Source organism: Camelina sativa, chromosome 5 (genome assembly GCF_000633955.1).
Source record: "Camelina sativa cultivar DH55 chromosome 5, Cs, whole genome shotgun sequence".
NCBI classification, from domain to species: Eukaryota; Viridiplantae; Streptophyta; class Magnoliopsida; order Brassicales; family Brassicaceae; genus Camelina; species Camelina sativa.
Window position 1 is genome coordinate 1,319,374 of NC_025689.1, and position 24,001 is coordinate 1,343,374.

The 24,001-nt window shown below is 38.4% G+C and overlaps 8 protein-coding genes and 1 pseudogene across 13 annotated transcripts in view; 5 read left to right on the forward strand and 4 right to left on the reverse strand.

The window, feature by feature from the left end:
- LOC104788751 (BEACH domain-containing protein C2) overlaps positions 1–7,141 on the forward strand; it is a 12,953-nt gene extending 5,812 nt beyond the window's left edge. The window contains exons 7-27 of the mRNA XM_010514535.2: positions 5–40; positions 231–425; positions 621–1,169; positions 1,254–1,397; positions 1,474–1,953; positions 2,158–2,300; positions 2,658–2,727; positions 2,847–2,930; positions 3,086–3,142; positions 3,244–3,312; positions 3,392–3,478; positions 3,583–3,699; positions 3,855–4,004; positions 4,093–4,177; positions 4,269–4,389; positions 4,528–4,624; positions 4,711–4,824; positions 5,134–5,503; positions 5,577–6,319; positions 6,407–6,529; positions 6,701–7,141. Coding sequence (XP_010512837.1) covers positions 5–40; positions 231–425; positions 621–1,169; positions 1,254–1,397; positions 1,474–1,953; positions 2,158–2,300; positions 2,658–2,727; positions 2,847–2,930; positions 3,086–3,142; positions 3,244–3,312; positions 3,392–3,478; positions 3,583–3,699; positions 3,855–4,004; positions 4,093–4,177; positions 4,269–4,389; positions 4,528–4,624; positions 4,711–4,824; positions 5,134–5,503; positions 5,577–6,319; positions 6,407–6,529; positions 6,701–6,748 — 3,882 coding nt within the window. The 3' untranslated portion in view covers positions 6,749–7,141. The remainder of the gene's footprint in view (positions 1–4; positions 41–230; positions 426–620; positions 1,170–1,253; positions 1,398–1,473; positions 1,954–2,157; positions 2,301–2,657; positions 2,728–2,846; positions 2,931–3,085; positions 3,143–3,243; positions 3,313–3,391; positions 3,479–3,582; positions 3,700–3,854; positions 4,005–4,092; positions 4,178–4,268; positions 4,390–4,527; positions 4,625–4,710; positions 4,825–5,133; positions 5,504–5,576; positions 6,320–6,406; positions 6,530–6,700) is intronic.
- Positions 7,236–8,257, reverse strand: LOC104784780. Its single transcript, XM_010509854.2, has one exon. It carries the CDS (start codon positions 8,093–8,095, stop codon positions 7,388–7,390), a length of 708 nt encoding a protein of 235 aa, XP_010508156.1. The 5' UTR covers positions 8,096–8,257; the 3' UTR covers positions 7,236–7,387.
- LOC104784782 (probable H/ACA ribonucleoprotein complex subunit 4) lies at positions 8,437–9,653 on the forward strand. Of its 2 annotated transcripts, none has more exons than XM_010509855.2 (5): positions 8,437–8,628; positions 8,721–8,803; positions 8,925–9,070; positions 9,167–9,302; positions 9,402–9,653. In XM_010509855.2, the coding sequence occupies exons 1-5, from the start codon at positions 8,475–8,477 to the stop codon at positions 9,525–9,527; spliced, it is 645 nt and encodes a 214-aa protein (XP_010508157.1). In that variant the 5' UTR covers positions 8,437–8,474; the 3' UTR covers positions 9,528–9,653. The 2 variants fall into 2 exon arrangements, with proteins under 2 accessions (XP_010508157.1, XP_010508158.1); XM_010509856.2 differs by having other exon boundaries at positions 8,958–9,070.
- LOC104784783 lies at positions 9,733–11,771 on the reverse strand (annotated as a pseudogene).
- LOC104784784 (cytochrome P450 704C1-like) lies at positions 12,009–14,139 on the reverse strand. Its single transcript, XM_010509857.2, has 5 exons — positions 13,541–14,139; positions 13,192–13,476; positions 12,764–13,102; positions 12,470–12,670; positions 12,009–12,374 (listed from the first exon to the last, which is right to left on the reverse strand). The coding sequence occupies exons 1-5, from the start codon at positions 14,060–14,062 to the stop codon at positions 12,186–12,188; spliced, it is 1,536 nt and encodes a 511-aa protein (XP_010508159.1). The 5' UTR covers positions 14,063–14,139; the 3' UTR covers positions 12,009–12,185.
- LOC104784785 (spastin) lies at positions 14,398–17,361 on the forward strand. Of its 2 annotated transcripts, none has more exons than XM_010509860.2 (13): positions 14,398–14,520; positions 14,608–14,923; positions 15,007–15,086; positions 15,188–15,213; positions 15,384–15,627; positions 15,713–15,808; positions 15,880–15,995; positions 16,087–16,167; positions 16,349–16,472; positions 16,589–16,638; positions 16,732–16,858; positions 16,965–17,062; positions 17,139–17,361. In XM_010509860.2, exons 2-13 carry the CDS (start codon positions 14,610–14,612, stop codon positions 17,253–17,255), a joined length of 1,473 nt encoding a protein of 490 aa, XP_010508162.1. In that variant the 5' UTR covers positions 14,398–14,520; positions 14,608–14,609; the 3' UTR covers positions 17,256–17,361. The 2 variants fall into 2 exon arrangements, with proteins under 2 accessions (XP_010508162.1, XP_010508161.1); XM_010509859.2 differs by having other exon boundaries at positions 15,007–15,098; positions 17,139–17,358.
- LOC109132800 (dnaJ homolog subfamily C member 18-like) lies at positions 17,376–18,536 on the forward strand. The gene is made up of 2 exons (XM_019245158.1): positions 17,376–17,465; positions 18,150–18,536. The coding sequence occupies exons 1-2, from the start codon at positions 17,376–17,378 to the stop codon at positions 18,534–18,536; spliced, it is 477 nt and encodes a 158-aa protein (XP_019100703.1).
- Positions 20,092–21,739, forward strand: LOC104784786 (serine/threonine-protein kinase Aurora-3). The gene is made up of 6 exons (XM_010509861.1): positions 20,092–20,352; positions 20,499–20,741; positions 20,830–20,925; positions 21,027–21,241; positions 21,345–21,417; positions 21,495–21,739. The coding sequence occupies exons 1-6, from the start codon at positions 20,224–20,226 to the stop codon at positions 21,594–21,596; spliced, it is 858 nt and encodes a 285-aa protein (XP_010508163.1). The 5' UTR covers positions 20,092–20,223; the 3' UTR covers positions 21,597–21,739.
- Positions 21,758–23,982, reverse strand: LOC104784787 (growth-regulating factor 9). 4 transcript variants are annotated; one of them, XM_010509864.2, is made up of 5 exons: positions 23,707–23,982; positions 23,372–23,585; positions 22,639–23,109; positions 22,336–22,524; positions 21,758–22,247 (listed from the first exon to the last, which is right to left on the reverse strand). In XM_010509864.2, the coding sequence occupies exons 2-5, from the start codon at positions 23,574–23,576 to the stop codon at positions 21,832–21,834; spliced, it is 1,281 nt and encodes a 426-aa protein (XP_010508166.1). In that variant the 5' UTR covers positions 23,577–23,585; positions 23,707–23,982; the 3' UTR covers positions 21,758–21,831. The 4 variants fall into 4 exon arrangements, with proteins under 4 accessions (XP_010508166.1, XP_010508165.1, XP_019101170.1 ...); XM_010509863.2 differs by having other exon boundaries at positions 22,639–23,103; positions 23,372–23,591; XM_019245625.1 differs by having other exon boundaries at positions 22,609–23,103; positions 23,372–23,591.

Sequence of the window (24,001 nt, forward strand, 5' to 3'; positions counted from 1 at the left end):
GCAGAGAGTACTGGTTACTGCATGTGTTCTCTATTCTGAGGTTAGTTATTCCCTAATCAGATTGGTCTCAAATCTCCATGCAGCGATTGGAAAGTTGTCATCTTCCCCTATTTCACTTCTGATGCTGTCCTTAGTGTTTTGGTTAAAAATCTGATGCTGTTCACTGTCCAGGGCCTTGTGTTTTTTCTTTTCCTTTCTTCACTTTCTGATTCCAGCACAAATATGTGTAGGTATGGCATGCTATCAGCAGAGACAGAAGACCACTTCGTAAGCAGTATATAGAGGCTATTTTACCACCATTTGTTGCAGTCCTCCGGAGATGGCGACCTCTTTTGGCTGGCATTCATGAACTTGCCACTGCTGATGGTATGAATCCCCTTGTCGTTGATGATCGTGCCTTGGCTGCTGATGCGCTTCCCGTTGAGGTAGCTTAAAGCTGTTTACATTACTCAGTTGCTATCATGGTTCTATGTTTCTATAATGATTACTGTTTATTTCTAGTTGCCGAGATGCCATTTCAGCGCTTAAAAAATTGCTTACTTTTACCAAAGTTTTGTATTAGGTTTAGAATTTTTGATGCTTGATTTACTAAATTGAGTTATCCAATATTTTCTGTTTAGGGTGCTCTTTCTATGGTTACTCCGGAGTGGGCTGCTGCTTTTGCTTCACCGCCTGCTGCAATGGCTCTAGCAATGATAGCTGCAGGGGCAGCTGGCTGGGAAGCCCCGCCACCTCCTACAGCTTCACATTTTAGGCGAGACTCTTCTATGCTTGAGCGTAAGACTGCCAAACTTCAGACCTTTTCAAGCTTCCAGAAACCACTGGAGCCTCCAAACAACAATGCACCACCTCGACCAAGGGATAAAGCTGCTGCAAAAGCGGCAGCTTTGGCAGCTGCACGAGATCTTGAACGGAATGCAAAGATTGGTTCAGGAAGAGGTCTGAGTGCTGTTGCAATGGCTACTTCTGCGCAGCGGAGGAATATCGGTGACATGGAGCGTTTACAGAGATGGAACACTTCCGAAGCTATGGGAGTGGCATGGATGGAATGTCTCCAACCAATGGATACAAAATCAGTTTATGGAAAAGATTTCAATGCTTTGTCGTACAAATTTATTGCTGTACTGGTGGCAAGTTTTGCTTTAGCACGTAACATGCAAAGATCAGAGGTTTGATTTCCACCTTGGCACACTTCATAGTTTTTGAAGGGTGCATACTCTTGACTCTCACTTTTTGGTTCAACTTCTCACCAGATTGATAGGCGTATGCAAGATGATATCATTGCGGCAACTCGCCTATGCTTGGGAAGCCGTGGTTGGCGCAAATTAATTCGTTACTTGGCAGAAATGAGATGCTTTTTTGGGCCTTTTGGAAATGAAATATGCAGTCCTGAACGCGTAAGCGGTGTTTCTTTCTAAGAATCTGGAACATGATAAGAAGTTTCTCAGTACCGTGATATCTTTAAACATGCAGGTTTTTTGGAAACTTGATTCTATGGAAAGCTTTTCAAGGATGAGACAGTGTATAAGGAGGGATTATTCTGGGACTGATCATCTCGGGGCAGCAGCAAACTATGACGATCAGACAGACACAAAAAGTGATAATGGTAGCAAGGGTTCTGCATCGAATCCTCCTGTTCTTGCTGCTGAAGTTATATCAATGGAAATAGCGTATGAAGATGATGAACATGGAGAGGGTGATCATCTTGATATCAAAGGCCATGCTGAAGAACATAGAAGGGAAAATGAAGAGAGAATATCTGGTTCACATGAGCATGCATCCAGAAATTCAGCAGGGACTAGTGATCCTCGAACTTCAAATGACCATGAAATGGTCCGAGATTCTTCAGCAGTAGCACCTGGCTTTGTTCCCAGTGAAGTTGATGAAAGGATCCTTCTTGAGTTTCCCACATCAATGGTCCGGCCACTAAGGGTTGTGAAAGGAACCTTTCAAGTATGTTCGACCGACTTGAATGTTTTGGATTCTCAACAAGTAGCTAACTCGAAAGTAGTTAATAAATTGGATAAGAATCAACTAGACTACTTGGATCAAGTGAATTCAAGAATTTTGGCATGTAGACATTATATAAATCTGAATTGGCTCATAATTCCCATATATGCTTTTCTTGTTGCTGATCAAACTGCTGTGCCTTCTCAGATTACAACACGGAGGATAAATTTTATTGTTGACAACAGAGAAAGCCAGAATTTGACTGATCACTCTTATGGATCCCAATCACGTGACCAAGAAAAGGATCGTAGTTGGCCAATGTCTTCTCTTCATCAGATTTATAGCCGGAGGTAAAGCTTCATCATTAAAATTCTGTTTAGCTCATGTGTTCCTGTTCATTACTTCATGTAATATTCAGATGATCTATTGCTTAGAATTTAGAACTTTTATGTTTATTTAATTAAGATTCATCTAAAGAACTTCTGGAATGGTTTAGACATGCTTATACTTAGCAGAATATTTAATATTTTTGTAGTATTACCTTTCTCTTACCCGTGGAGTTAATCAATCTTTTCATCGTTACCTGATTTTACTTTTTCGGGAAGTTTTCCTCTTTCTGTATGAGTAGAGAGATTCCTTTTTGATCTCTCAGGATTAGCATATAAGTATATAACTGATGATCTTTTCTTTGTCTATTTTTTTCTCAGATATCTCCTGAGAAGGAGCGCCTTGGAACTCTTTATGGTTGACCGTTCAAACTTCTTTTTTGATTTTGGGGTACTGCATCTAAAACCCTTTCTACATACGATATATTTATCTTTCTGACCTTGCCAATCTCAGGTCTCCGCATGCTGTAACCAAATACTTTTCCCCAATTTGCTTGTTTAACATCACAGAATACTGAGGGAAGAAGAAATGCATATCGAGCTATCGTTCAAGCAAGGCCTCCTCACTTGAACAATGTTTACCTAGCAACTCAGGTTTCTATTTTTCCCTTGCCAAATTCTTTTGTGTAGCTTTTGAATTACTCTTGGTCCATATTATTCTTCAATGGGAAATTGATAAAGCATATGACTAGGCTGTGAGTCACTTTTCGTTCTGTGCTGCAAATTTACATATATTGTTACTTTTTCAGAGGCCTGAACAGCTTTTGAGAAGAACTCAGTTAATGGAGCGATGGGCTAGATGGGAGGTACCAATAAACTGCACACTCATACTTCTCATACATTTTTATATCCGTATCCAAGAATAACATCTGATACAGAAAGATCTCCATCTGGATAATATCTGCAGATTAGCAATTTTGAATACTTAATGCAGTTTAACACGTTGGCTGGCCGTAGTTATAATGACATTACTCAGGTAGATCTTGTGCTCTTTAGCATATTCCTGGTGAGTGTCAATGTCCGTTCTTCCTTGATAGATTTCTTATTCTTTGCAGTATCCTGTTTTTCCGTGGATTATTTCTGACAACAGTTCAGAAAGTCTAGACCTTTCAAATCCATCTACCTTCAGAGATCTTTCGAAGGTGGTATTCTTTGCAGTTTGTTTCCAATTTTACTTTCTTAGCCTGCATATGATGATTCATAAACCTAGAGAATCTTGTTTTGATGTGGGTCTGGATATGTTCAGCCAATTGGTGCATTGAACCCAGAGCGTCTCAAAAAATTTCAAGAGCGATATTCTAGCTTTGAAGATCCAGTTATTCCCAAATTCCACTATGGCTCACATTACTCAAGTGCTGGAGCAGTAAGTTATCTTCTCTATAATATCCTACCACTATTACTGCCATTCCCAGTTTAAAGTTTGTGCACCTCTGACTCTTGGAGAGAAGACAGTGGATATTATTTTTGATGCAACTGGATGGAGTTTGTACACTTTTATCATTTATTTCATGTGTGCAGGTGTTGTATTATCTGGCCAGAGTTGAACCGTTCACAACTCTGTCAATTCAACTTCAAGGTGGAAAGTTTGATCATGCAGACCGCATGTTTTCAGACATTCCAGGCACTTGGAATGGAGTTCTAGAAGACATGAGTGATGTGAAAGAATTGGTACGTATTGGTTTTCCTAAAGCATCAAATGTATTTCTCTTCCTTAACAATTCAAGAACCTACCCTTATTGAGCCACTAAATTTACAGGTTCCAGAGTTGTTTTACCTCCCTGAGGTGCTGACAAACGAAAATTCGATTGACTTTGGTACAACACAGTTGGGAGAAAAGCTTGGTATTGTGGTTTCCTTCCTTGTCATAGCCAAAATTTATGCCTGGCATAATAAAAGTGTGTTATCTGATGCGGTTTTTTTTTTATCTATCAGATGCTGTAAAACTTCCTCCTTGGGCCAAAAACCCAGTGGATTTTGTACACAAGCAACGAAGGGCTCTTGAGAGCGAGCATGTATCTGCACATTTACATGAATGGATTGATCTCATATTTGGGTAGGTATTCTCCCTTGAACTGATGATATACTGCCAGCACATTTTTCCTTAACTTTGTTTCCTCCAGCAAAATAATCACAACAAAGTTTCTTCGTAAGCCATTAAATTGTTCTACCTTTATTTAACTTATTCGTTCAGATATAAACAACGTGGCAAAGAAGCTATATTGGCAAATAACGTTTTCTTCTACATTACTTATGAGGGGACTGTTGATATTGACAAGATCACGGACCCGGTAAGGCAATTTTTGCTATACCGTTGTAGTTGCTCAGTTTAAGTATTGACGTGTTGACATGACTTGCCTGTCTATGTTTGATGAAGGTACAACAACGTGCTACACAAGACCAGATAGCTTATTTTGGGCAAACACCATCCCAGCTATTGACTGTTCCTCACATGAAGAGGATGCCGTTGAAAGATGTCCTACATATGCAGGTAGCTGCTAGTGTCTATTTGGTTTTGCAATTTAGTAAACACTTCTTTTAAACACCATTTCTCCGAGGGTGCGCTATAATCAAGGTCGATAGGTTCCTTACAACCTTTATCAAAATGAAATAGGGTTTTATTATAGGAATCTGCGTCATAAGGTTTAAGATAGAGTTTTCTCTGTCTACTGCATGCTATGTGAGTATGGGGGATTCTCGGGATAATTAAGATTAAGAAATGTCTTACGTAGTCTGTACTTTGTTTTCTTCGTGTTACATTCACGGCGTGTACATGACAGTTGTTTTGAATTTTTGTCAGACTATTTTTCGAAATCCAAAAGAAATAAAACCGTATGCTGTCCAAGCTCCGGAACGCTGCAACTTACCAGCCTCAGCTATTCAGGCATCTTCAGATAGTGTTGTGATTGTGGACATGAATGTGCCAGCAGCTCGTGTTGCACAGCACAAGTGGCAACCAAACACCCCTGATGGCCAAGGAACTCCTTTCCTCTTTCATCATGGGAAGGCAACAGCGACTTCAACTAGTGGATCATTGATGCGCATGTTCAAGGGTCCAGCTAGTTCTGGAACTGGTGACTGGCAATTTCCTCAGGCACAGGCATTTGCCGCATCAGGAATCAGAAGTTCCTCCGTTGTTGTTATTACAAGCGACGGGGAAATAATCACAGGTAATAAGCAAGCATTTATACGGTCCTAAGTTTGATGGTAATGTATTTACGGAAATCATGTGTTTGATAATAGGTGGACATGCGGATAACAGTATCAAGCTGGTCTCATCTGATGGAGCAAAAACTCTGGAAACAGCTTTTGGGCACTGTGCCCCTGTTACATGTCTGGCTCTGTCTCCAGACAACAACTTCCTTGTGACGGGTTCACGAGACAGTACTGTTTTGCTGTGGAGAATTCACAAGGCCTTTACTTCTCGAACAAGCGTGTCTGAGCCATCAACTGGCTCCGGTGCGCCCTCCTCCGCCAGCAACACGAATCTGGCCAACTCATTGGCAAACAAAGGCAAAAAGTGTCGTATTGAAGGGCCGATACAAGTGCTCCGTGGCCATCGAAGAGAAATAATTTGTTGTTGTGTCAGCTCAGATCAAGGAGTCGTTGTTTCGTCTTCTGAGTCCTCAGATGTTCTATTGCATTCCATTAGAAAAGGACGGCTGATCAGACGATTAGTTGGTGTGACCGCTGATTCTCTCTGCATTTCATCTGATGGGATTATAATGGCATGGATGAGTTTGGAAGGTTCTATTAGCGTGTTCACCATTAACGGGGTTCTGATCGCAAAAGCAAAACTTCCTTTCTCTTGTAGCATAAGTTGCATGGAAATATCTATGGATGGTCAAAATGCGTTGATTGGGATGAACTCATGTTCCAGCATGGACTTGTCGAGCAGTAACGATACATCAAAAGATGGCAACGAAATTGAAAGACTGGATGTTCCATCTCCTTCAATTTGCTTCCTCAACTTATACACACTAAAGGTATAATATGAACACTCCATGAAGAGGTAAACTAATTCAGGGGCGCTAATTTTCTGGTCTAAACAACCTGTTATGCTTGTCTTGTAGGTATTCCATGTGCTTAAGCTTGGTCAAGGCCAGGATATAAGCTCACTGACTCTGAACGTTGACAACACAAACCTATTAGTATCCACGGAAGATAAACAGTTGATAATCTTCACTGATCCAGCTGTAAGTTTTAATCATTTTGAGAGTGTTTGGGTGTAGATGAGTCTATTGCTATAAATTTTTAGTAAGTCTCCATAACAATCAGCATCCTTGATGGGTTCTACGTCAGTTTGTCAATACACAAAGTTTCTATGATTGTATACATAGTTTATGATAAAAGATGTATCCCTGCAGTTAAGCTTAAAGGTGGTGGATCAGATGCTGAAGCTCGGGTGGGAATGAAAGTATAGAATCAGACCTCATTTATACAAACGGCAAGAAAAAAAATTGTCGGAAAATCACAGGTTTGAATACTCGGAAGTCCGAGGTGAATAAACTCAAATTGTGAACATGTTTGTTCGTCTGTAACATATGTAAGTATGGTTAGTCCCAGTAAAGTGATTTCGTTTCATCTGTCCCGTGTCATTATTTTGTTCTGATTTCTTCGGTCAATAGTTTTTTTTGGTGGAGATAGTTTATAGAGAGATCAAAGGCTTGTTGAGATTGGCGAGGTATACACACCGAAGCTTCCTTTTTTTTTCTCTCCCCCCATTGAGTTTGTTGGTTATGTCTGTGATAAATGGCCTCTTTACTGATGATTTTAATATATATTCATTTATACAGAGCAAATTTATTCCTCGTGCATTTATTTTGAGATACAAGCCAAAAAACTTCGTTAGACTTTTATAGTAAAAAAACAATTGAACCTCTCTCATCTCATGTTTCGAAGTTTTACTTCATTTTTGTCTAATATGCCTTAAAAAGAGAAACTTAAAACTTGTCATCTTTGTGTTCTCCCCAACAAATTTAGCATTGTAATTCTACACGTCTCATACAACTTTAACATACACACGAGTTTTTAACTTTGACATAGTTTCCCCCCTACAGAGCAGGTGGATACGCAATATTATTATTAAAGTTGTTTGCTTCAGCCCTCTGCACCGCCCTCTGAACAGCTCTTCTCAAGCTCCATTCATAACAGAACTCCAAAGTCAGCCTTAGCGCAGTTCCTAGCCCAAGCACCACTATGACTCCAATAATGATGTTAACCGGAAGCGCAGAGACCCCAAGTGTAATTGATATTAACACATCAAGCATTAGACCACCAATGAGAATTGAGAACGCAACCCAAAGCGGACTAAAACATCCTCTCTCACGCTCTTCTTGTCTATAACTAGGATCAATCCTCCAAACCCAGTAATTCGTAGTTGGTTGTGTCTCCGGAGGTGTGACGTTGACAGCCACAACTTGACAGATCTCACACTGATTAGAACCTTTAGTGCGAAACCAAGCATCAATACAAGACCTATGAGCTTTAGCAAGACCACCACGACAATGACACCCAAGTTCAATCAAAGCCTCTTCTTTCTCTTGTTGACAAACCCTGCACTGCTCGTGAGAGCTGCTGCTACTCCTAGACAAGCTAACCTTTTTCTGGATCTGAGCCAATTCTGTCCCACTTGAATCTCCATTGCAGACAACGATTGTGAGGCTCTTCGCTTCATTCACAGACTCGCTCTGTTTCTGGGCATCCTTGTCCTCCTGCTGCTTTTCAAGATCACCACCGGAGCTGGAGGAGCTATTATGCATCTCAAATCCCTTATTCCTCCCCCTCTCTCTCAATTCCACAAACCCTAGGAACCTATACGATTCACAACTCACACAGATTGAGATTTGGCACTATGTTATGGGACCAAGATGACAAAAAAGACAGAGATTCAACTTTATTTGACTTAGTTATGTTTCTTTATTCTTCTTATCTCTCTGTTTTGTCTTTTGATAATTGATAAGTTATATTTAGTTAAAAATAAATGTTATTGGGCCTGGACCGACCTTCGTCTTCTTCTGTAAGCTTAATGAATACAACAAAGTTATTGGGCTAAATATATGGGCCTGGGCTGAGATGCGTCTTCTCCAGCAAGCCTAATAAGTTAGGTCTGCCTCTTCGATTTGGTAGAGAGAGAGAGAGATGGGAGGGAAAGGGAAGAAGAGGAGAGAGAAAAACTACTTAGCTGCACACGGCGGGCCGGCGAGACTCCCGCCGCCGCCTGATCGTTCGAAACAAGATGCTCTTCCTTCTAAGCTTCGTATTCTCATGAACTACACTTCACCTTCTCCCCACGGTAAAATTAACAACGATTTGAGTCTGATTTTTTTTTTTGTGTTGTTGTGATTTCTTCTCTGTGACGATTTTGTGTTTGTCCTCCTCCTTCAGATTCGACTAAACAAGTTGTTGTAGAGAAGAAATTGAAGAATACTAAAGCCGAAGTCGATGCTACTGTTGCTGCTACTGCAACGGTATAGTTTTCTAACTTTCGCTTTCGTAATTTTAGGGAACAATTAGATAAATCAATTAGGGAACAATTAGAGATATCAATTAGGGAACAATAAGAGTATAATTAGAATGTGGAACCTTTAGGAGAGTGATGAAGATGATACAATGGTGATGAAGGGAGATGAGAAGAAGAAGAAAAAGAGGAAGAGAAACCAAATGAGTGACCTTCGTTTCGAGAAGGAGCTTGCGGAGTTGGATGGTCAGTCTAAAAGGAAAGAACGCAAGAAGAAGTAAGCTTTATTCATTTTTTCTTTAATGGCCAAATCCTTTGTTTGCTATGTGTTTATTGACTAGGAATCGAAATGTTCTACCTTTTTTTAATGCAGGTATTGGGAGGCTAAGAAGCAAAAGAAGAATCAAGTCAAGACTGAAGATACCCTCCGAGAAGACTTCCCTAAGCATGAACAGATCAGATTTGGTGATGTGGTGCAAGCTCCACCAAAGTTGGCTGTTGTTCCAAAGGTATAGTAGTCTTGCTATATTGTTTCTAATTGTAAGAAAACTTCAGGAAAATAGGTTTTGTTATTGGTTCAAATGATTATATGTATGTTACTTTTGTAGGCAAGAAAGTCTACTCTAAGCGCTTCGCAGGAGAGGCAGCGATTAGAGGCCATTGATGCATACAGATCTCGCAAGGGATGGACTGAAAGACCAGGTACTCAGATTCCTGCCGTGGTCATGCAATAAGATGGCCTATGAACTCAATTTTTGTAGTGCAACTTATCTACTTTTTTTTTGTACTAGCTGGCTGTAATATTATACGATATTGTATCCTTTTCTACGGATTCTAATATGATCGTTGAGTCATTCAAATATCTTTAAAAGAGGCTTATTTAGCACAAGGAAATTTTTGGATGTCTGATTCCATCTTTGTCGAGGATCTTTGACCAAACCTCGTGGAGGACTGGCTCCATTTTTTACACACTTAAGTTATGAGGTTAAATGAAACAGACACTCTGTTTTAAGGTGGTTACATGAACAGACATTATTGGCAAGTGTTTCTGGTTAAATCAAATGTTTGTCCTTGGGATTGCACAGAGATGAAGTCCTCCTTTTATATGAAGTGTAAGCATTCTCTTGTAACGGACATTGCACATCTCATCAGCCATTTTGAAGCGAAAGAAGTGAAGAAGGGCTGTTGATACTATCTTCATTTGTCTGTAAGCGAAATCCTTGCCAAGACAGATTCGTGGACCAGCCTACATACACAGTCAAGAAAGAAACATCTCAGGTATAAGGAACAAAATTCTTACTCTTAAGTCTTAACCACGTAGCTTGTCTGCAAGAGAGTGTACAAACATGAAAGCTTATGAATTTGAATGGTGATTCGGGTTGGAACACGCCGTCCTTAAGCCATCTCTCTGGCTTGAATTCCTCAGCATCTTGACCCCAAATGTAAGTCATCCTACCCATCGCATAGCCTATGTAGTAGATATTGTCCCCTTTGTTCACTCTATGGCCATCTGGTAGAATGTCATCACTATCTGCACACTTCATGTCCTTTAAAATAGACCAAGAAAGATTAAGAAAACCTTTAATCCCCATTATTTGGTTCCTTTAGCTCCTAAAATGTTTGATCACATAAGAATCTTTTAGGGTCGGGTTATTGTACCACAGGCACAGAAGGGTAAAGCCTCAAGGTCTCAGACAAGGTTGCATGGAGATAGTGCATCTGGTCAAGAGCCTCGTCAGTTATACTTTCAATGAAAACATTTATATCGGTTGTTTTCTCGTGAGTCGATGTCACATCTCTGATTTCTCGTACGATTTTCTCCTGAATAAGTGGGTTTTTGCAGAGCATGTACAGAAACCATGAGAGAGATGCAGCGGTTGTGTCCTTCCCAGCAATCATGAAGCTTAGAATTATATCTCTCAGGTACTTGTCATTCATGTTCTCCGGATCTTTCTCACTCTCCACAAGAAATCTCGATAGTATGTCCTCTCTAACAGCCTAAGGACAAGCCAAGTAAAAAGTTAAAAACGACAAACAAAAGCAGGGCAAAAAACTTTAGAGAACTTACAGTATCCTGTTCCTTTGCAAGCTCTTTCCTTTTAGTGGTAATTAGACTGTAGACAAACTTGTCTATAGTAGCAATGCTCTTCTTGAGTCTTGATTGCGATCCAGTGTTGAATAAACGTTTCAGCTTCCAAAGTGGATCGGTGAATCTGGAACTAGTTGCAACATTACCTTCATCAAAAGCTTTCATGAACTCTTCCCCTTCTTTGCTAAACCCATCCAAACATCTTAACTCAACCCCAAACCCAACTTTAAAGATGGAGTCCAGTGTAAATCTCATCAACATATCCTACAAAACAAAATAGCATCCTTGAGTTTTTGGAAATAATGAGTTTTGTCTGTTAACTTTGATTGGAAACTTACTTGAGCATCAAAAGCTTCTCCAGAGAGAGCAAACTCAAACCCTAGTAGCTTCACCAACAAGCTTTGACGCATTTCTCCTAAAAACAGAGCAGCTAAAGTCTCTTAAAACCCTAGTAGAGAACTCAAAGCTCGCAAGCTTCCTCTGTTGTTTCCATTTCTCACCATCAACAGCAAATATCCCATGTCCCAAAAGATCCGCAAGATTTTCATTAGTACTTGGTCCTTTACTATAGTTATCAAATCTTGTCTTGAGAATATGCTCCACGTTCCGAGGATCTGCAGTAAATATCTCGCTCTGTCCTGGACTCAAGAACCTGAAAGTAGGCTTTGTCCTCGCGATCTTTGTCTCGTAATCATATAACTCGTGGCTGTGGAAGAAAAGATCGAAGACCGTGGCGTGTACCGGAGCATATCTCTTGTCGTTTCTTGATTTTCCGGTGAAGATTTTGATCGTGAGATAGATTGTGAAAGAAAGAACGATGGTGATCGCTGTAAGTACTGTAAGAGCTATGCTCCTGAAAATCTCCATTCCTTCTTGTTGTTTCTTCGGAAGTCAACTACATTAGCTAAAGAACAAAGAAAAGGAAGATAGATACAGAGATATAATATTGTAATGGTCGCAATAACACAAGAAGTCAACCTATTCTTCATTCAGTTCTTCTTGATTTGATTCGATTTGTATTTCTCTCGAGCATGATGAATTCGACATCCAAACAAACCGTGGTGAGTGAAACTGATTTGGTCGTGTTGATGTTTGCTCATGTAACAATAACAAAATTCATACTACATGAATTAAGGCCTCAACTTTCTTTATTAGCACGTAACCAAATAATACAAAAGACAAAACAGAAGATATGGATATAAAGTGTTTGTTTTAACTTTTAACTGAGTATACTACACGTCTACAATACAGTATAGATATGAAAAAGTCTTTTCGAGGTGTTCTTGAAAGTGTTCTGGTAGTTTCAAGTGCTTGTTCTTGGGATTGCGCATAGATGGAGTCCTCCTTCGACATGAAGTGTAAGCATTCTCTTGTAACACACATTGCTCTTCTCATCAGCCATTTTGAAGCGAAAGAAGTGCAGAAGAGCCATTGACACTATCTTCATCTGCCGGTATGCGAAGTCTTTGCCAAGACAGATTCGTGGACCAGCCTACATACATTTTCAAAAAAAGAAAACACCTCAGGCATTAGAAAATAATGACTTACTCTAGGCCACATAGTTTGTCAGCAAGAGAGTGTAAAGACATGAAAGCTTATGAATTTGAATGGTGATTCTGGTTGGAACACGCCGTCCTTGAGCCATCTCTCTGGCTTGAATTCCTCAGCATCTTGACCCCAAATGTAAGTCATCCTTCCCATTGCATAGGCTATGTAGTAGACATTATCCCCTTTCCTCACTCTATATCCATCTGGAAGAACGTCATCAATTTCTGCACACCTCATGTCCTTTGCGGAAGGACCAATAGATAGATTAAGATAATATTAAAATGATCAGTCACAGAAGAATCTTTCATTTTTGAAGGACTTTTTTTATTATACCACAGGCACAGGAGGGTAAAGCCTCAAGGTCTCAGACAAGGCTGCATGGAGATACTGCATCTGATCAAGAGCCTCTTCGTTTATACTTTCAACGAAACCATCTACATCAGTTGTTTTCTCGTGACTTGATGTCACGTCTCTTATTTCTCGTACGATATTCTCCTGAACAAGTGGGTTTTTGCAGAGCATGTACAGGAACCAAGAGAGTGATGCAGCGGTTGTGTCCTTACCAGCAATCATAAAATTCAAAATTATATCCCTCAGGTACTTATCATTCATGTTCTCGGGATCTCTCTCACTCTCCACAAGAAATCTCGAAAGTATGTCCTCTCTAACAGCCTAAAGGATCGACAAGCAAACCATTTTTTTCAAAAGTTTTAAAAATGGTAAATGCAATCTTTAATTAAGAGACATAAGAGAGAACTCACAGTGTTCTGTTCCTTAGCAAGATCTTTCCTTTTAGAGGTAATTAGACTATATACAAATCTATCTATAGTAGCATTGCTCTTCTTCAGCTTAGATTGTGATCCAATGTTAAGAAACCACTTCAGCTTCCAAAGCGGATCAATGAATCTGGAACTAGTTGCAACGTTACTTTCATCAAAAGCTTCCATAAACTCCTCACCTTCTTTGCTAAACCCCTCCAAACATTTTAACTCAACACCAAACCCAACTTTAAAGATGGAGTCCAGTGTAAATCTCATCAACATATCCTACATAACAAAACTCCGTGATAAATAATGAGTTTTGGTCTGATAACTTTAATTCGAAACTTACTTGAGCGTCAAAAGCTTTTCCAGAGAGAGCAAACTCCGTGACAAAGCCAACAAGCTTAGACGCATTCTTCCTAAAAACAGAGCAGCTAAAGTCTCTTAAAACCCTAGTAGAGAACTCAAAGCTCGCAAGCTTCCTCTGCTGTTTCCATTTATCACCATCAACAGCAAAGATACCATGCCCTAAAAGATCCGTCAGATTCTCTCTACTGCTGTGTCCTTTACTATACTTATCGAAACTTGTCTTGAGAATATGCTCCACGTTACGAGGATCTGCAGTTAATATCTCGCTCTGTCCTGGACTCAAGAACCTGTAAGTTGGCTTTTCCCTCGCGATCTCTGTCTCGTAATCGTACAAATCGTCGCTGTGGAAGAGAAGATCGAAGACCGTGGCGTGTACCGGAGCATACCTCTTGTCGTTTCTTGATTTTCCGGTAAAGATTCTGATCGTGAGATAGATAGCGAAAGACAAAACTACGAAGATCGTTGTTACTACTGTAATAGCTACGCTCGTCAAAATCTCCATTTTCTTTTTTTTTTTCCTTCCAAGTCAACGTCGAGAGCTACTGAAACCAAGAGAATCTAATAGATATAAACAGAGAGACAGAGATAATACTACAGTTGTACTGTTGTACTATGAAAATACTATATATGAACAAAAAGACAAAACAAAAAAGTATCCTCGGCTGTGTTCCTTCACGTAACGCGTGTAGCTGGATTCGATCGTTCAATCCTGGCGGCTCGTTTCTTTTTGGGCTCCTTTGTTGGGCTCTTTTTCTCTTTTAGAATAGAAAAAGGCCTACAAAATAGGCCCATTCATTAATTATACATCTGCAAGTACCCTCTTTCTTAGTTAGAGGGTTTTGGACTTTGTGCCGTGTCTTCTTCATCGTTTCCCAGTTGGGGGTTTCAATTCGAGTTCATCAAATTTCAATTTTGATTCGATTCTTCTCGGACATGAATTCAATTTCCGATCAAATCATGGTGAGTGAAATCAATTTCATCGTCGTTATGTTTGATTTTTATACTGGGAAGGTGATGATTGATTTCGTTGTCGTTGTTTTGCTTTAGATATGAGTTTTCTCAGAGGTATAATTGATTCGTTTAGCTCGATACTCAACGAAGAAACTAAGAACGATACGAACGTATCATCATCATCGTCGAGTTCGTCTGGCTCCATGAATGGTATTGATGGAGTTCCGGTTTCTAACGAAAGGGTTGCGTATAAGCTTAAAGGATACTTTGATTTGGGGAAAGAGGAGATCGCTAAAGGTGTTAGAGCAGAAGAGTGGGGTTTACATGATGATGCTCTTCTTCATTACAGGAATGCTCAGAGGATCATGAATGAAGCTAGTTCTACTCCTTCTCCTTCTTATATTAGTTCCAGGTAAGTTTGATTTACTTATATGTTAGGTTGAAAAAAAGAGTTTTTTTTTTTTTTTAATGTGATGAGTTTGATTTATATGGTAGTGAAAAGGAGAAGGTGAGATCGTACCGAGAGAAGATTTCTAAATGGCAAAATCAAGTATCTGAGAGATTGCAAGCTTTGGGTAAGCGTACAGGTGATAAAATTTTGATTTTTGACCTTTTTATTACATATATATGAAGAAGGACAAGTAAATTTACACAGATGGTTGTTTGTTTTGCTTAGGTGTTGGAGTGTCTGAGAATAATAAGGTATATATCTTGCTTCTTTCTTTTCATTATCCTAAATGTTGGAAGGAGACTGCTGTGATGTTGGTAGATTTTTGAGTGATATGTTTCTGTATTAGGATTTGATTGCTTCACTGAATTTGTTAAGGCACTAATTTATGCTAAATCCCTGTTTTTGTTCCTTGCTTATGTAGAGAACCGTAGCATCTCCGTCTTCAGCTTCAGTTTCCTCTACAGCGTCAAGGTATAGAAGAACTCCATCACAAAAGACTCCAGTTCCCAGAGGTGGCATTGCAATGGCAAGGAACACTAAAGATGCTGCTGCTGCAAGCCCAAAACCTGTGAAAGAATCGGGAAGTGTTCACGATGATAAGTTAGTAGAGATGATAAACACAACAATAGTGGATAGAAGCCCATCTGTGCAATGGGATGATGTTGGTGAGTACCAGTGTGACGCTCTTCTTCTTGTTTTTTCCTTTTCGTGGCAAGATGTGGAAAACATAATTATGCTTAATTATTGCAGCTGGACTCGATGGAGCTAAACAAGCTTTACTGGAGATGGTTATATTACCGGCAAAACGAAGAGATTTGTTCACTGGTCTCCGGAGACCAGCGAGAGGTAAAATTTGCAAGTTTGGTTTCTTCTTAATCTTCTCCAGTGCCATCCTTGGTAAAATTTCTTCATTTCAGGTCTTCTTCTCTTTGGGCCACCTGGCAATGGAAAAACAATGCTTGCCAAGGCTGTCGCTTCTGAGTCACAGGCAACTTTTTTCAATGTCTCAGCATCTTCTTTGACTTCAAAATGGGTGTGTGCTTCTGTCATTGTACTCTTAAGGCTTTTTTTGAAATTACTTTTACAATTCAAATAGACTAACTAATTTTGCTGTCCTGATTCAGGTGGGTGAGGCTGAAAAGCTAGTTAAAACGCTATTTCAGGTTGCAATATCAAGGCAACCTTCTGTGATATTTATGGATGAAGTATGTACTTTTTCCCTTTTCTTTCTTACAAGTTAATTATGCCGAGAACCTACTCTTCGTACCTGATTTCTAGACAATACCTTATAAGTTGTATTTGACCGAAGTACTTCCTGATTCATTATAGTTCATGTTAAACATGTTGTCACTTGAAGGTCTGAATATGTTTTACTTTGGTTCTCAGATAGATAGTATAATGTCTACAAGGTCCATCAGTGAGAATGAAGCAAGCAGAAGGTTGAAATCAGAATTCCTTATCCAGTTTGATGGTGTGACTTCTAATCCTGATGATTTGGTGATTGTCATTGGTATGATTCCTGCTAATCTACTCTTTATCAAATCCAATCTTCACTCTGTTGGCATATATATCTTCTGGTTTTGCTTGCCCTCATATACTTGGAGTCTTGGATGTAATGTTTTGCAGGAGCTACTAACAAGCCACAGGAGTTGGATGATGCAGTACTTAGGAGATTGGTAAGAACTAAGAACATTATCGTCACCATGATTTTCATATCCACTAATTGCTAAGGAAAGTATCTGACTATATCCATTTTATCACTTTGTTAGGTGAAGAGAATATATGTACCATTGCCAGATTCAAAAGTCAGAACACTACTATTTAAAACTAAACTGAAGAGTCAGCCTCATTCTTTATCTGGTAGCGACATTGATAAAATCGTCAGAGAAACCGAAGGCAAGCTCTAGAGATTTTTGTATAAGAAACATAGAGTAGTTATTACCACTAAGACGTATTACAGTTTCTGAGTCAAGTAACTAATAAAGCTTCCTTTATGTTACAGGATACTCAGGAAGTGATCTTCAAGCACTGTGTGAAGAAGCTGCAATGATGCCAATCAGAGAACTCGGTGCAGATATTCTTACCATCCAAGCAAATAAAGTAATTATAAATAAGTCTCTCATAAATCAGTTTTGAGTTGGAAAGGTTTGATCAATAAATGTGTAAAATGTAACAGGTGAGACCGCTACGATATGATGATTTTCGGAAATCGATGGCAGTGATCAGACCCAGCTTGAGTAAAAGCAAATGGGAAGAGCTTGAACGTTGGAACTCAGAATTTGGTTCTAATTAAATTTTTCTTCTTGGATTGTTTGTTTACTGTTTGTAAATTTGAGGTATGGTTGTAAAGCTATAAGAAACAGAACCAAAAAAAAAAAAAAAAACAATTTCAAAGAAGAAAACTGATATTAAGATGGGTAATGTGCTTAATCCGCACACGAGAGAGAGGGCTGAGGGTAAAATCGTCATTCGTAAAGCAGGTGAGACAGACGTTTACGAAACGGTCTCTGTAGTGAAGAGAAGAATTTTGAAATTCAAAATTAGTTTCTCCGCATGATTAATTTGATTGCGTTTCAGTAGTTTATTTTCTACTTGCTTGAAAACCTCTAAACAAGTCAGAGGATTCCTAATATTTCAGTTGGTCTAGCCAAAACCATTATACAAATCGGTGGGTTAAATATTCGGTTCGGAAATAAACCGGGATTAGGCAGCTAGGTTTTTCTTGATCTCCTCTGCTCCCTTTCTGTTTTTTTTGAGATTTTTGTGAATTGCTGCTCTAAACTTGGGCTTCTAACCTTATTAGTTCTATTAAATCATTTAGCCTTTTTCGTAATGGGTTTAATTACTTTCTCTCTCAGGGCTTTCAACTAGTTAGGACAATTGTAAAACTTTTGCCAACATGGTTTTATTTTTTGATGTAATGTAATATTTTCCTTTTTGTGTACTCAATTAATTTGTAATTTTCCCTTTAATAATCCCCTAAGAAAAAAAAAAGGAAATCAATCTTCTTTTATGGAAATTGGAAAAAACACTGTATATATAAATTACTTATACCAAAGCGCTCTTGTTTGTACTGTAACACTTCTAGGGTTAAAGTTGATCAGAGAGACCTTTCACGGCTTTTGTTATATCGTCCACTAAGTTACTGCAAAATCTCTAATCGTTTTTTATTCGGATTGCTGAGAAGAAACTCTCGGAGAATGATTACGATGGTGCGAAGAACTTCATTAACAAAGCTCAGCTGTTGTATCCAAATCTAGATGGTTTAAAGCAAGTTTCAAAGATGATCAATGTTTATATCTATGCATCAAACAGAGGAGGAGAGGCTGATTGGTACAAGATTCTCGGCGTCGATCCTTTAGCGGATGAAGAAGCAGTGAAGAAAACTTACAAGCAGTTAGCTCTTTTGCTTCATCCGGACAAGAACAAGTTTGATGGTGCGGAAGGCGCCTTTAAGCTGGTTTTAGAAGCTTGGTGTTTGTTATCTGATAAGGTTAGTAGAACTTGTTATGATCAAAGGAGGAAGTCGAGAGAAGCATGCACTCATATTCATAGAGCATCAAACCAACAATAGAGGGAGAAAGCAAGAAGTAGTCAGTATGCGTCCAGGGATTCATCAAAACAGAGGCAAAGCCGTAAGTTGTGGGTAAAGTGCAGTAGATGCAAGACAGAAAGGGTAGTAGTAGTAATACCGAATGATTCTAAAAATGTAGAGTCCTTTCATTGCCCATGTGTAGGCTCCTCCTAACTTGCTTAAAACATTATGTCTTCTACAATACGAATATCAAAACATAATATTTCCTTACTTCTCTCAATCAAATACAATAAAATATTCTCTGTGCTAATAATTTCCTATTCACTCCATTTAGTAATGCATTTTCTTTTTATTAATTTCCAATCCATTAATTCACTTATTTGAGAATATCAAACTTACAACGAATGTTAAAAAAAAAAAAACTGCCAGGAATTATTTAAAAAAAGGAAAAAAAATGGCTAGCTACATAGTATTAGAGAATGCATGGTCACACATGCCAACTATAATATTGTATCATCAAATACACGAAGTATATGTATTGCATGGCCACATGCATGAACTATATGACGTTATGTGGTCAACACCATAGACATACAATCCGGTACACCGGTCGAATAATTCCAGCGAAGACCAACATTGACTCCGGCATTGACCAACATTGACCAAAAAATTGTATTTTTGAAGTTAATATATTCATTCTTATAATTAGTTACTTTTATTTTTGAAGCTAAACTAATAGTTAAATAAAATTATTAATAATTATTTTCAAGAAATATATATATATATATATATATAACATATGTAATTATTAATGATTTTATATATATAAATCTCTGATCATCATATTATTTAAAATTTTAAATACTACAAGAATCAATAAAATCAAATTCAACTATTTTCATTAGAAAATAATATGCAAAAGATTTGAGTATATGACTCTTTACTTTAAAATTTGCATGGTAAAGAGTATACAAAATTTTAGATACTCTTTGGTTATTAAAAAATTTACATACTCCTAATAACATGTAAACAATAACAAAAAATTAACACTATTTACTTTTAATAGATAAAATATAATGATATATAATTATTTTCAATATATAATATAAGGGCATTTGCAAAAATCCTCTTATTCTATATCCTTTTGCAAACATATCCTAAAATCAAGATAAAATCTATAAATATCTTGAAAATAATTATTAATTATTTTTATTTAACTATTATTTTAGTTTTAAAAATAAAGATTAATTAATTATAAGAATAAATACATTAGAGATATCTAAGATATTTAGATATTGAATAGAATGTTTTCTAATCATGAAAATTCATAAATAATTTAATATAATAATTTATTATTTTGTTTTTTCATAGAAAAAAATTAAAATACAATTTGTTTTGGTCAATGTTGGTCAACGCCGGAGTCAACGTCGGTCCGGAATCATTCGACCGGTGTACCGGATTGTATGTCTATGGTGTTGACTACATAACGTCATATAGTTCATGCATGTGGTCATGCAATACATATACTTCGTGTAGTTGAGGATACAATATTATACTTGGCATGTATGACCATGCATTCTCCAATACTTCATGTAGTTAGCCATTTTTTTTCCTTAAAAAAACTTATTAGAAAACGGTCTCTGTAGTGAAGAGAAGAATTTTGAAATTCAAAATTAGTTTCTCCGCTCTTCATCTCTCTCTCTTCTCTCTTCTGAGTTCGGAAAAAATGAGTAAGAAATCGCGAGAATCTGACGCCGACGATAGTGAGAAGCCATGGACTCTGGCGGATTTCCAGATCGGGAGACCACTGGGAAAGGGTAAATTTGGCAGAGTATATCTCGCTCGAGAAGTTAAGGTAACTCTCTCTCTCGTTTCCCTTCGATTCGATTTTGTTTCAAATTTCGTCTTGTAATTGTGAGATTAAGGTAGAGGTTTATGTCAATTTGAGCTTTCGGAAACCCTAATTAGTTGCGAATTTTGGGGGATATATGATTATTATAGAGTAAGTTCATAGTGGCGTTGAAAGTGATATTCAAGGCGCAGATCGAGAAGTATAAAATTCATCATCAGCTTCGTAGGGAGATGGAGATCCAAACGAGTCTAAGCCACCCGAACATTCTCGGTCTTTACGGTTGGTTCCATGACGATGAGCGCATTTTCTTGATTCTCGAGTATGCTGATGGCGGTGAGCTCTATGGCCTCCTCAAAAAGAATGGTCATCTCTCTGAAAAGCAAGCCGCCACTGTGAGTCTCTCCTCCTCGCAAAGCGATCCTTTATCATTTTGTTGCAATGTTGCTTCTGAATTGCTTGTTTTCTCTTAACGATTTTCAGTACATTGCAAGTCTCAGTCAGGCACTAGCCTATTGTCATGGAAAATGTGTGATTCACAGAGATATTAAACCTGAAAACTTGTTGCTCGATCATGAGGTACTGTTATGTGTATATATTGGTTATAGTCTTTTGTTTTTTTGCATTGACAACTCAGGATTTTTCATCATTACTAGTATAATGTCATAATACATACGCAGGGGAGATTGAAAATTGCTGACTTTGGGTGGTCAGTTCAGTCAAGTAACAAGAGGAAAACTATGTGTGGAACCTTAGACTACTTGGCACCTGAGATGGTCGAGAATAGAGATCATGATTATGCTGTTGATAACTGGACTTTAGGTGTATTGTGTTACGAGTTTCTCTATGGCCATCCTCCATTTGAAGCCGAGAGTCAAAAGGATACTTTTAAGAGGTAAGGAAGGAGACGACTAGACTTTTTTTTATCTTTGTTGGAAATGACACAAGAAACTTAAACCTCAGCTCCTGATGAGCTTGTCTAATTTAATGGTATGCAGAATTCTCAAGATCGATCTGACTTTTCCTACTGAGCCTAATGTTTCTGCAGAAGCCAAAAATCTTATCAGTCAGGTACACGAACAACGACTCTCTTGCTTGACTAGTTAGTTATTAAGCATTAACATGTGGTTGTTTAAAATCTTTTGCAGCTTCTTGTTAAGGATCCCTCAAAACGACTCTCCATCGATAAGATCATGCAACATCCGTGGATCGTCAAGAACGCAGATCCTAAAGGTGTGTGCCTCAGTTGATGTTATCTCAGGACAAAGTAGGCTTATATGTAATCGAAATGTTATGAGAAGAATGTCTTAAAGTAGTTCAGAGAAAGTACATTCCACCATGTTATGTATTATCTCATTTCAGCATAATATAATCTAAGTAAAACTTGTGTCTCTGTGATTTTGACTTCTTCTAACATCTAACACTGAAAGATCCATAGATAGAAAAACTAAAAAACATTAGAATCTTAACAATAGTTCTATGCTTCTAAACACCTGAAGAAAATAATGACAATATCTCCTCACTGTCTTCTTCACCTCTTAAAGCTATGTCAGTAATAGTGGTGTCGGTACTGCAACTACTAGTGGTCTTCTCATCAGAAACTCGGGGCAGTGGAATACCCATGACTAAAAGAGAGAGCTTCTGGTCATCTCCATCTTTGCAAGTCACAGATCTAGCAGCTGTTTTCACAGTTAACGGGATATAGCTGGCATTCTCATGTGCGATAGTAGTATCCACTGGATGCTTCTTCTTCTTCTTGATACCTCTATGCATGTGTTTATCGCAGTATTTCTGATCAGACAAAACATCTCTGCGGCATCTCCACCTCTTCCCATCTGTTCTTCGGCACCTTCCTGGTTCTTTGTCTGTTTCAACTCTTTGTAAACGAAGCCCACCACGATCTACAACGGAGATACAAGATAGAAGACCAAAAATGGATCATGAATATACATTGAAAATGATGGTAAGACGAGGTTTCAAAGGTATTACCTTGAAGAACAGTGTCTTGAGAAAAGTGGATACTATGAAACAAGCCACCATTAACAACATTCATATTCTTCCATTCTCTGCTTCTTGCAATTATTTCATTCTTCCTGTTGCCTGAGAATTGTGCAGCTTGTAAGGAACTATCAGATACCTCGGGGAAGAACTTTTGAACAGAAGGTAAGCTCTCATCACCTAGTAATGAAACAATGGAACCTGGTCAAACAATGGAACAGTGAAGAAACGAGTTCTATAGATATTTTTCTGGTATCATAATACGTTGAAGGGGAACAACACTAACACACATACTCGACTCTTTTTTACTGATTAAGTCATCATAACTCATCTCCACGTTCCTTCTGCTCCTGTCACCGTGACTCACACTTTCTTTTGTGGACTCGGAGATCACTAAAGACGGACGAATGACATTATCACAGGCTCTGGGACTAGGCAGTGAAGCAATGGTAACTACCTGGGCATTACTAGAACCCGACATTGTCTCATGAAGAAGAACACTCTCACTGTCGTTATTAATGTCCAAACCATAAGTGTTGTCGTGTTTTGTTAATGAAGCAGACGACGAAGCAACCTTATAAGATGATTCCACAAGCTTTCTTGAACGTTTACGGCCTCTATGCATGTGCCGTTCACAGTACTTCTCATACAGAAGGACCTTGTTACTACACCGCCATTTCTTCCCATCTGTTCTCCTGCACCTTGTGGGTTCAGGTTCCACTGTGTCGATATGGTTCAATCCTTTATTACTACTCAACACTGCAACTCAATCCCCAATAACCCACAAAATCAAATACAGACAAGAATCAGTTCAACTGTTAAAACAGAACAAAAAGACTCTAACAAATTCAGAGATAACTAAAGACTGTTGTGTATGACTGTTGAATTAGAACAAAAACCTCTCTAGATTCTAAGGTCCAAGACTTGCTACAGTACGTGTATGTGAACAAATCTTCTAAATTATGTTCTAAGTTATCTGCTAGCTCAAAAATACTTCCTGAAAAGACTAGAATTTCAAGTAACTTACGAGAAGAAGAGTGAGAGTTGTAATTGGAGGAGGAAGAGAGAGCAAGACTGTTCCAAATAGACACCACAAGGTGATGAGGCACACGAAGACCAGCCTCTATGTATCTATACACCAAAGTTTGCATCTGAAACTCCACAAACTGCGCCGCCTTCATCCACGGCATCATCTTCCTCCTCCTAACCTCTAACTCCTCATCCTGCTCCATTTTAGGGCTCTGCATCTTCACAACAAAAAAATTGGTTTTTTAATTTCTAGGGAAGATAATTTCAATTCGAGAAAATAAAAGGAGACAGCTTTCGAAACTAGCGACAAAGAGAAGCGAAAAAAAAACTCACCTCCCAAGAATAAAAAAAGCTTTAACACAAACAAACCAAACCAGATACTAAAATCTCTTCTCTGTTCTTCACTGTTTTAACACAATGAGAGAGAGAGAGAAAGAGAGAAACAGAGGAAGAGGTGAGAGTGTGAAGAGATATTAAAGGCAGTTGTCAGGTTTCTGACAAATGCGTCAGCGTCTTTCAGACTTTTTTGAATACTTTTCGGACATTAATAAAAGTTAGAGTTTCCCTCTCGATGCCACACAGACACACACAGAGAGTGTGATAACACTCTCTCTCTCTCTCTCTCTCT

Excerpts from the sequence above, each read along its gene's own strand:
- LOC104784780 (XM_010509854.2), bottom strand. The coding sequence starts at position 8,095 with ATGCATAATAGCTCCTCCAGCTCCGGTGGTGATCTTGAAAAGCAGCAG.
- LOC104784782 (XM_010509855.2), top strand. The coding sequence starts at position 8,475 with ATGGGAGGGAAAGGGAAGAAGAGGAGAGAGAAAAACTACTTAGCTGCA. Across the intron at positions 9,071-9,166 it reads AGGAAAGAACGCAAGAAGAA|GTATTGGGAGGCTAAGAAGC; the intron begins GTAAGCTTTATT and ends TTTTTAATGCAG. Across the intron at positions 9,303-9,401 it reads AGTTGGCTGTTGTTCCAAAG|GCAAGAAAGTCTACTCTAAG; the intron begins GTATAGTAGTCT and ends TTACTTTTGTAG.
- LOC104784784 (XM_010509857.2), bottom strand. The coding sequence starts at position 14,062 with ATGGAGATTTTGACGAGCGTAGCTATTACAGTAGTAACAACGATCTTC. Across the intron at positions 13,103-13,191 it reads TTGCTAAGGAACAGAACACT|GCTGTTAGAGAGGACATACT; the intron begins GTGAGTTCTCTC and ends TCGATCCTTTAG. Across the intron at positions 12,671-12,763 it reads TTTACCCTCCTGTGCCTGTG|GACATGAGGTGTGCAGAAAT; the intron begins GTATAATAAAAA and ends CCTTCCGCAAAG.
- LOC104784785 (XM_010509859.2), top strand. The coding sequence starts at position 14,610 with ATGAGTTTTCTCAGAGGTATAATTGATTCGTTTAGCTCGATACTCAAC. Across the intron at positions 15,214-15,383 it reads GAGTGTCTGAGAATAATAAG|AGAACCGTAGCATCTCCGTC; the intron begins GTATATATCTTG and ends TTGCTTATGTAG. Across the intron at positions 16,639-16,731 it reads ATGCAGTACTTAGGAGATTG|GTGAAGAGAATATATGTACC; the intron begins GTAAGAACTAAG and ends TCACTTTGTTAG.
- LOC109132800 (XM_019245158.1), top strand. The coding sequence starts at position 17,376 with ATGGGTAATGTGCTTAATCCGCACACGAGAGAGAGGGCTGAGGGTAAA. Across the intron at positions 17,466-18,149 it reads AGACAGACGTTTACGAAACG|AAACTCTCGGAGAATGATTA; the intron begins GTCTCTGTAGTG and ends ATTGCTGAGAAG.
- LOC104784786 (XM_010509861.1), top strand. The coding sequence starts at position 20,224 with ATGAGTAAGAAATCGCGAGAATCTGACGCCGACGATAGTGAGAAGCCA. Across the intron at positions 20,353-20,498 it reads ATCTCGCTCGAGAAGTTAAG|AGTAAGTTCATAGTGGCGTT; the intron begins GTAACTCTCTCT and ends TGATTATTATAG. Across the intron at positions 21,242-21,344 it reads CAAAAGGATACTTTTAAGAG|AATTCTCAAGATCGATCTGA; the intron begins GTAAGGAAGGAG and ends AATGGTATGCAG.
- LOC104784787 (XM_019245625.1), bottom strand. The coding sequence starts at position 23,591 with ATGCAGAGCCCTAAAATGGAGCAGGATGAGGAGTTAGAGGTTAGGAGG. Across the intron at positions 22,525-22,608 it reads TAGTGTTGTTCCCCTTCAAC|GTGATGAGAGCTTACCTTCT; the intron begins GTATTATGATAC and ends TTTCATTACTAG. Across the intron at positions 22,248-22,335 it reads TCAAGACACTGTTCTTCAAG|ATCGTGGTGGGCTTCGTTTA; the intron begins GTAATACCTTTG and ends TCTCCGTTGTAG.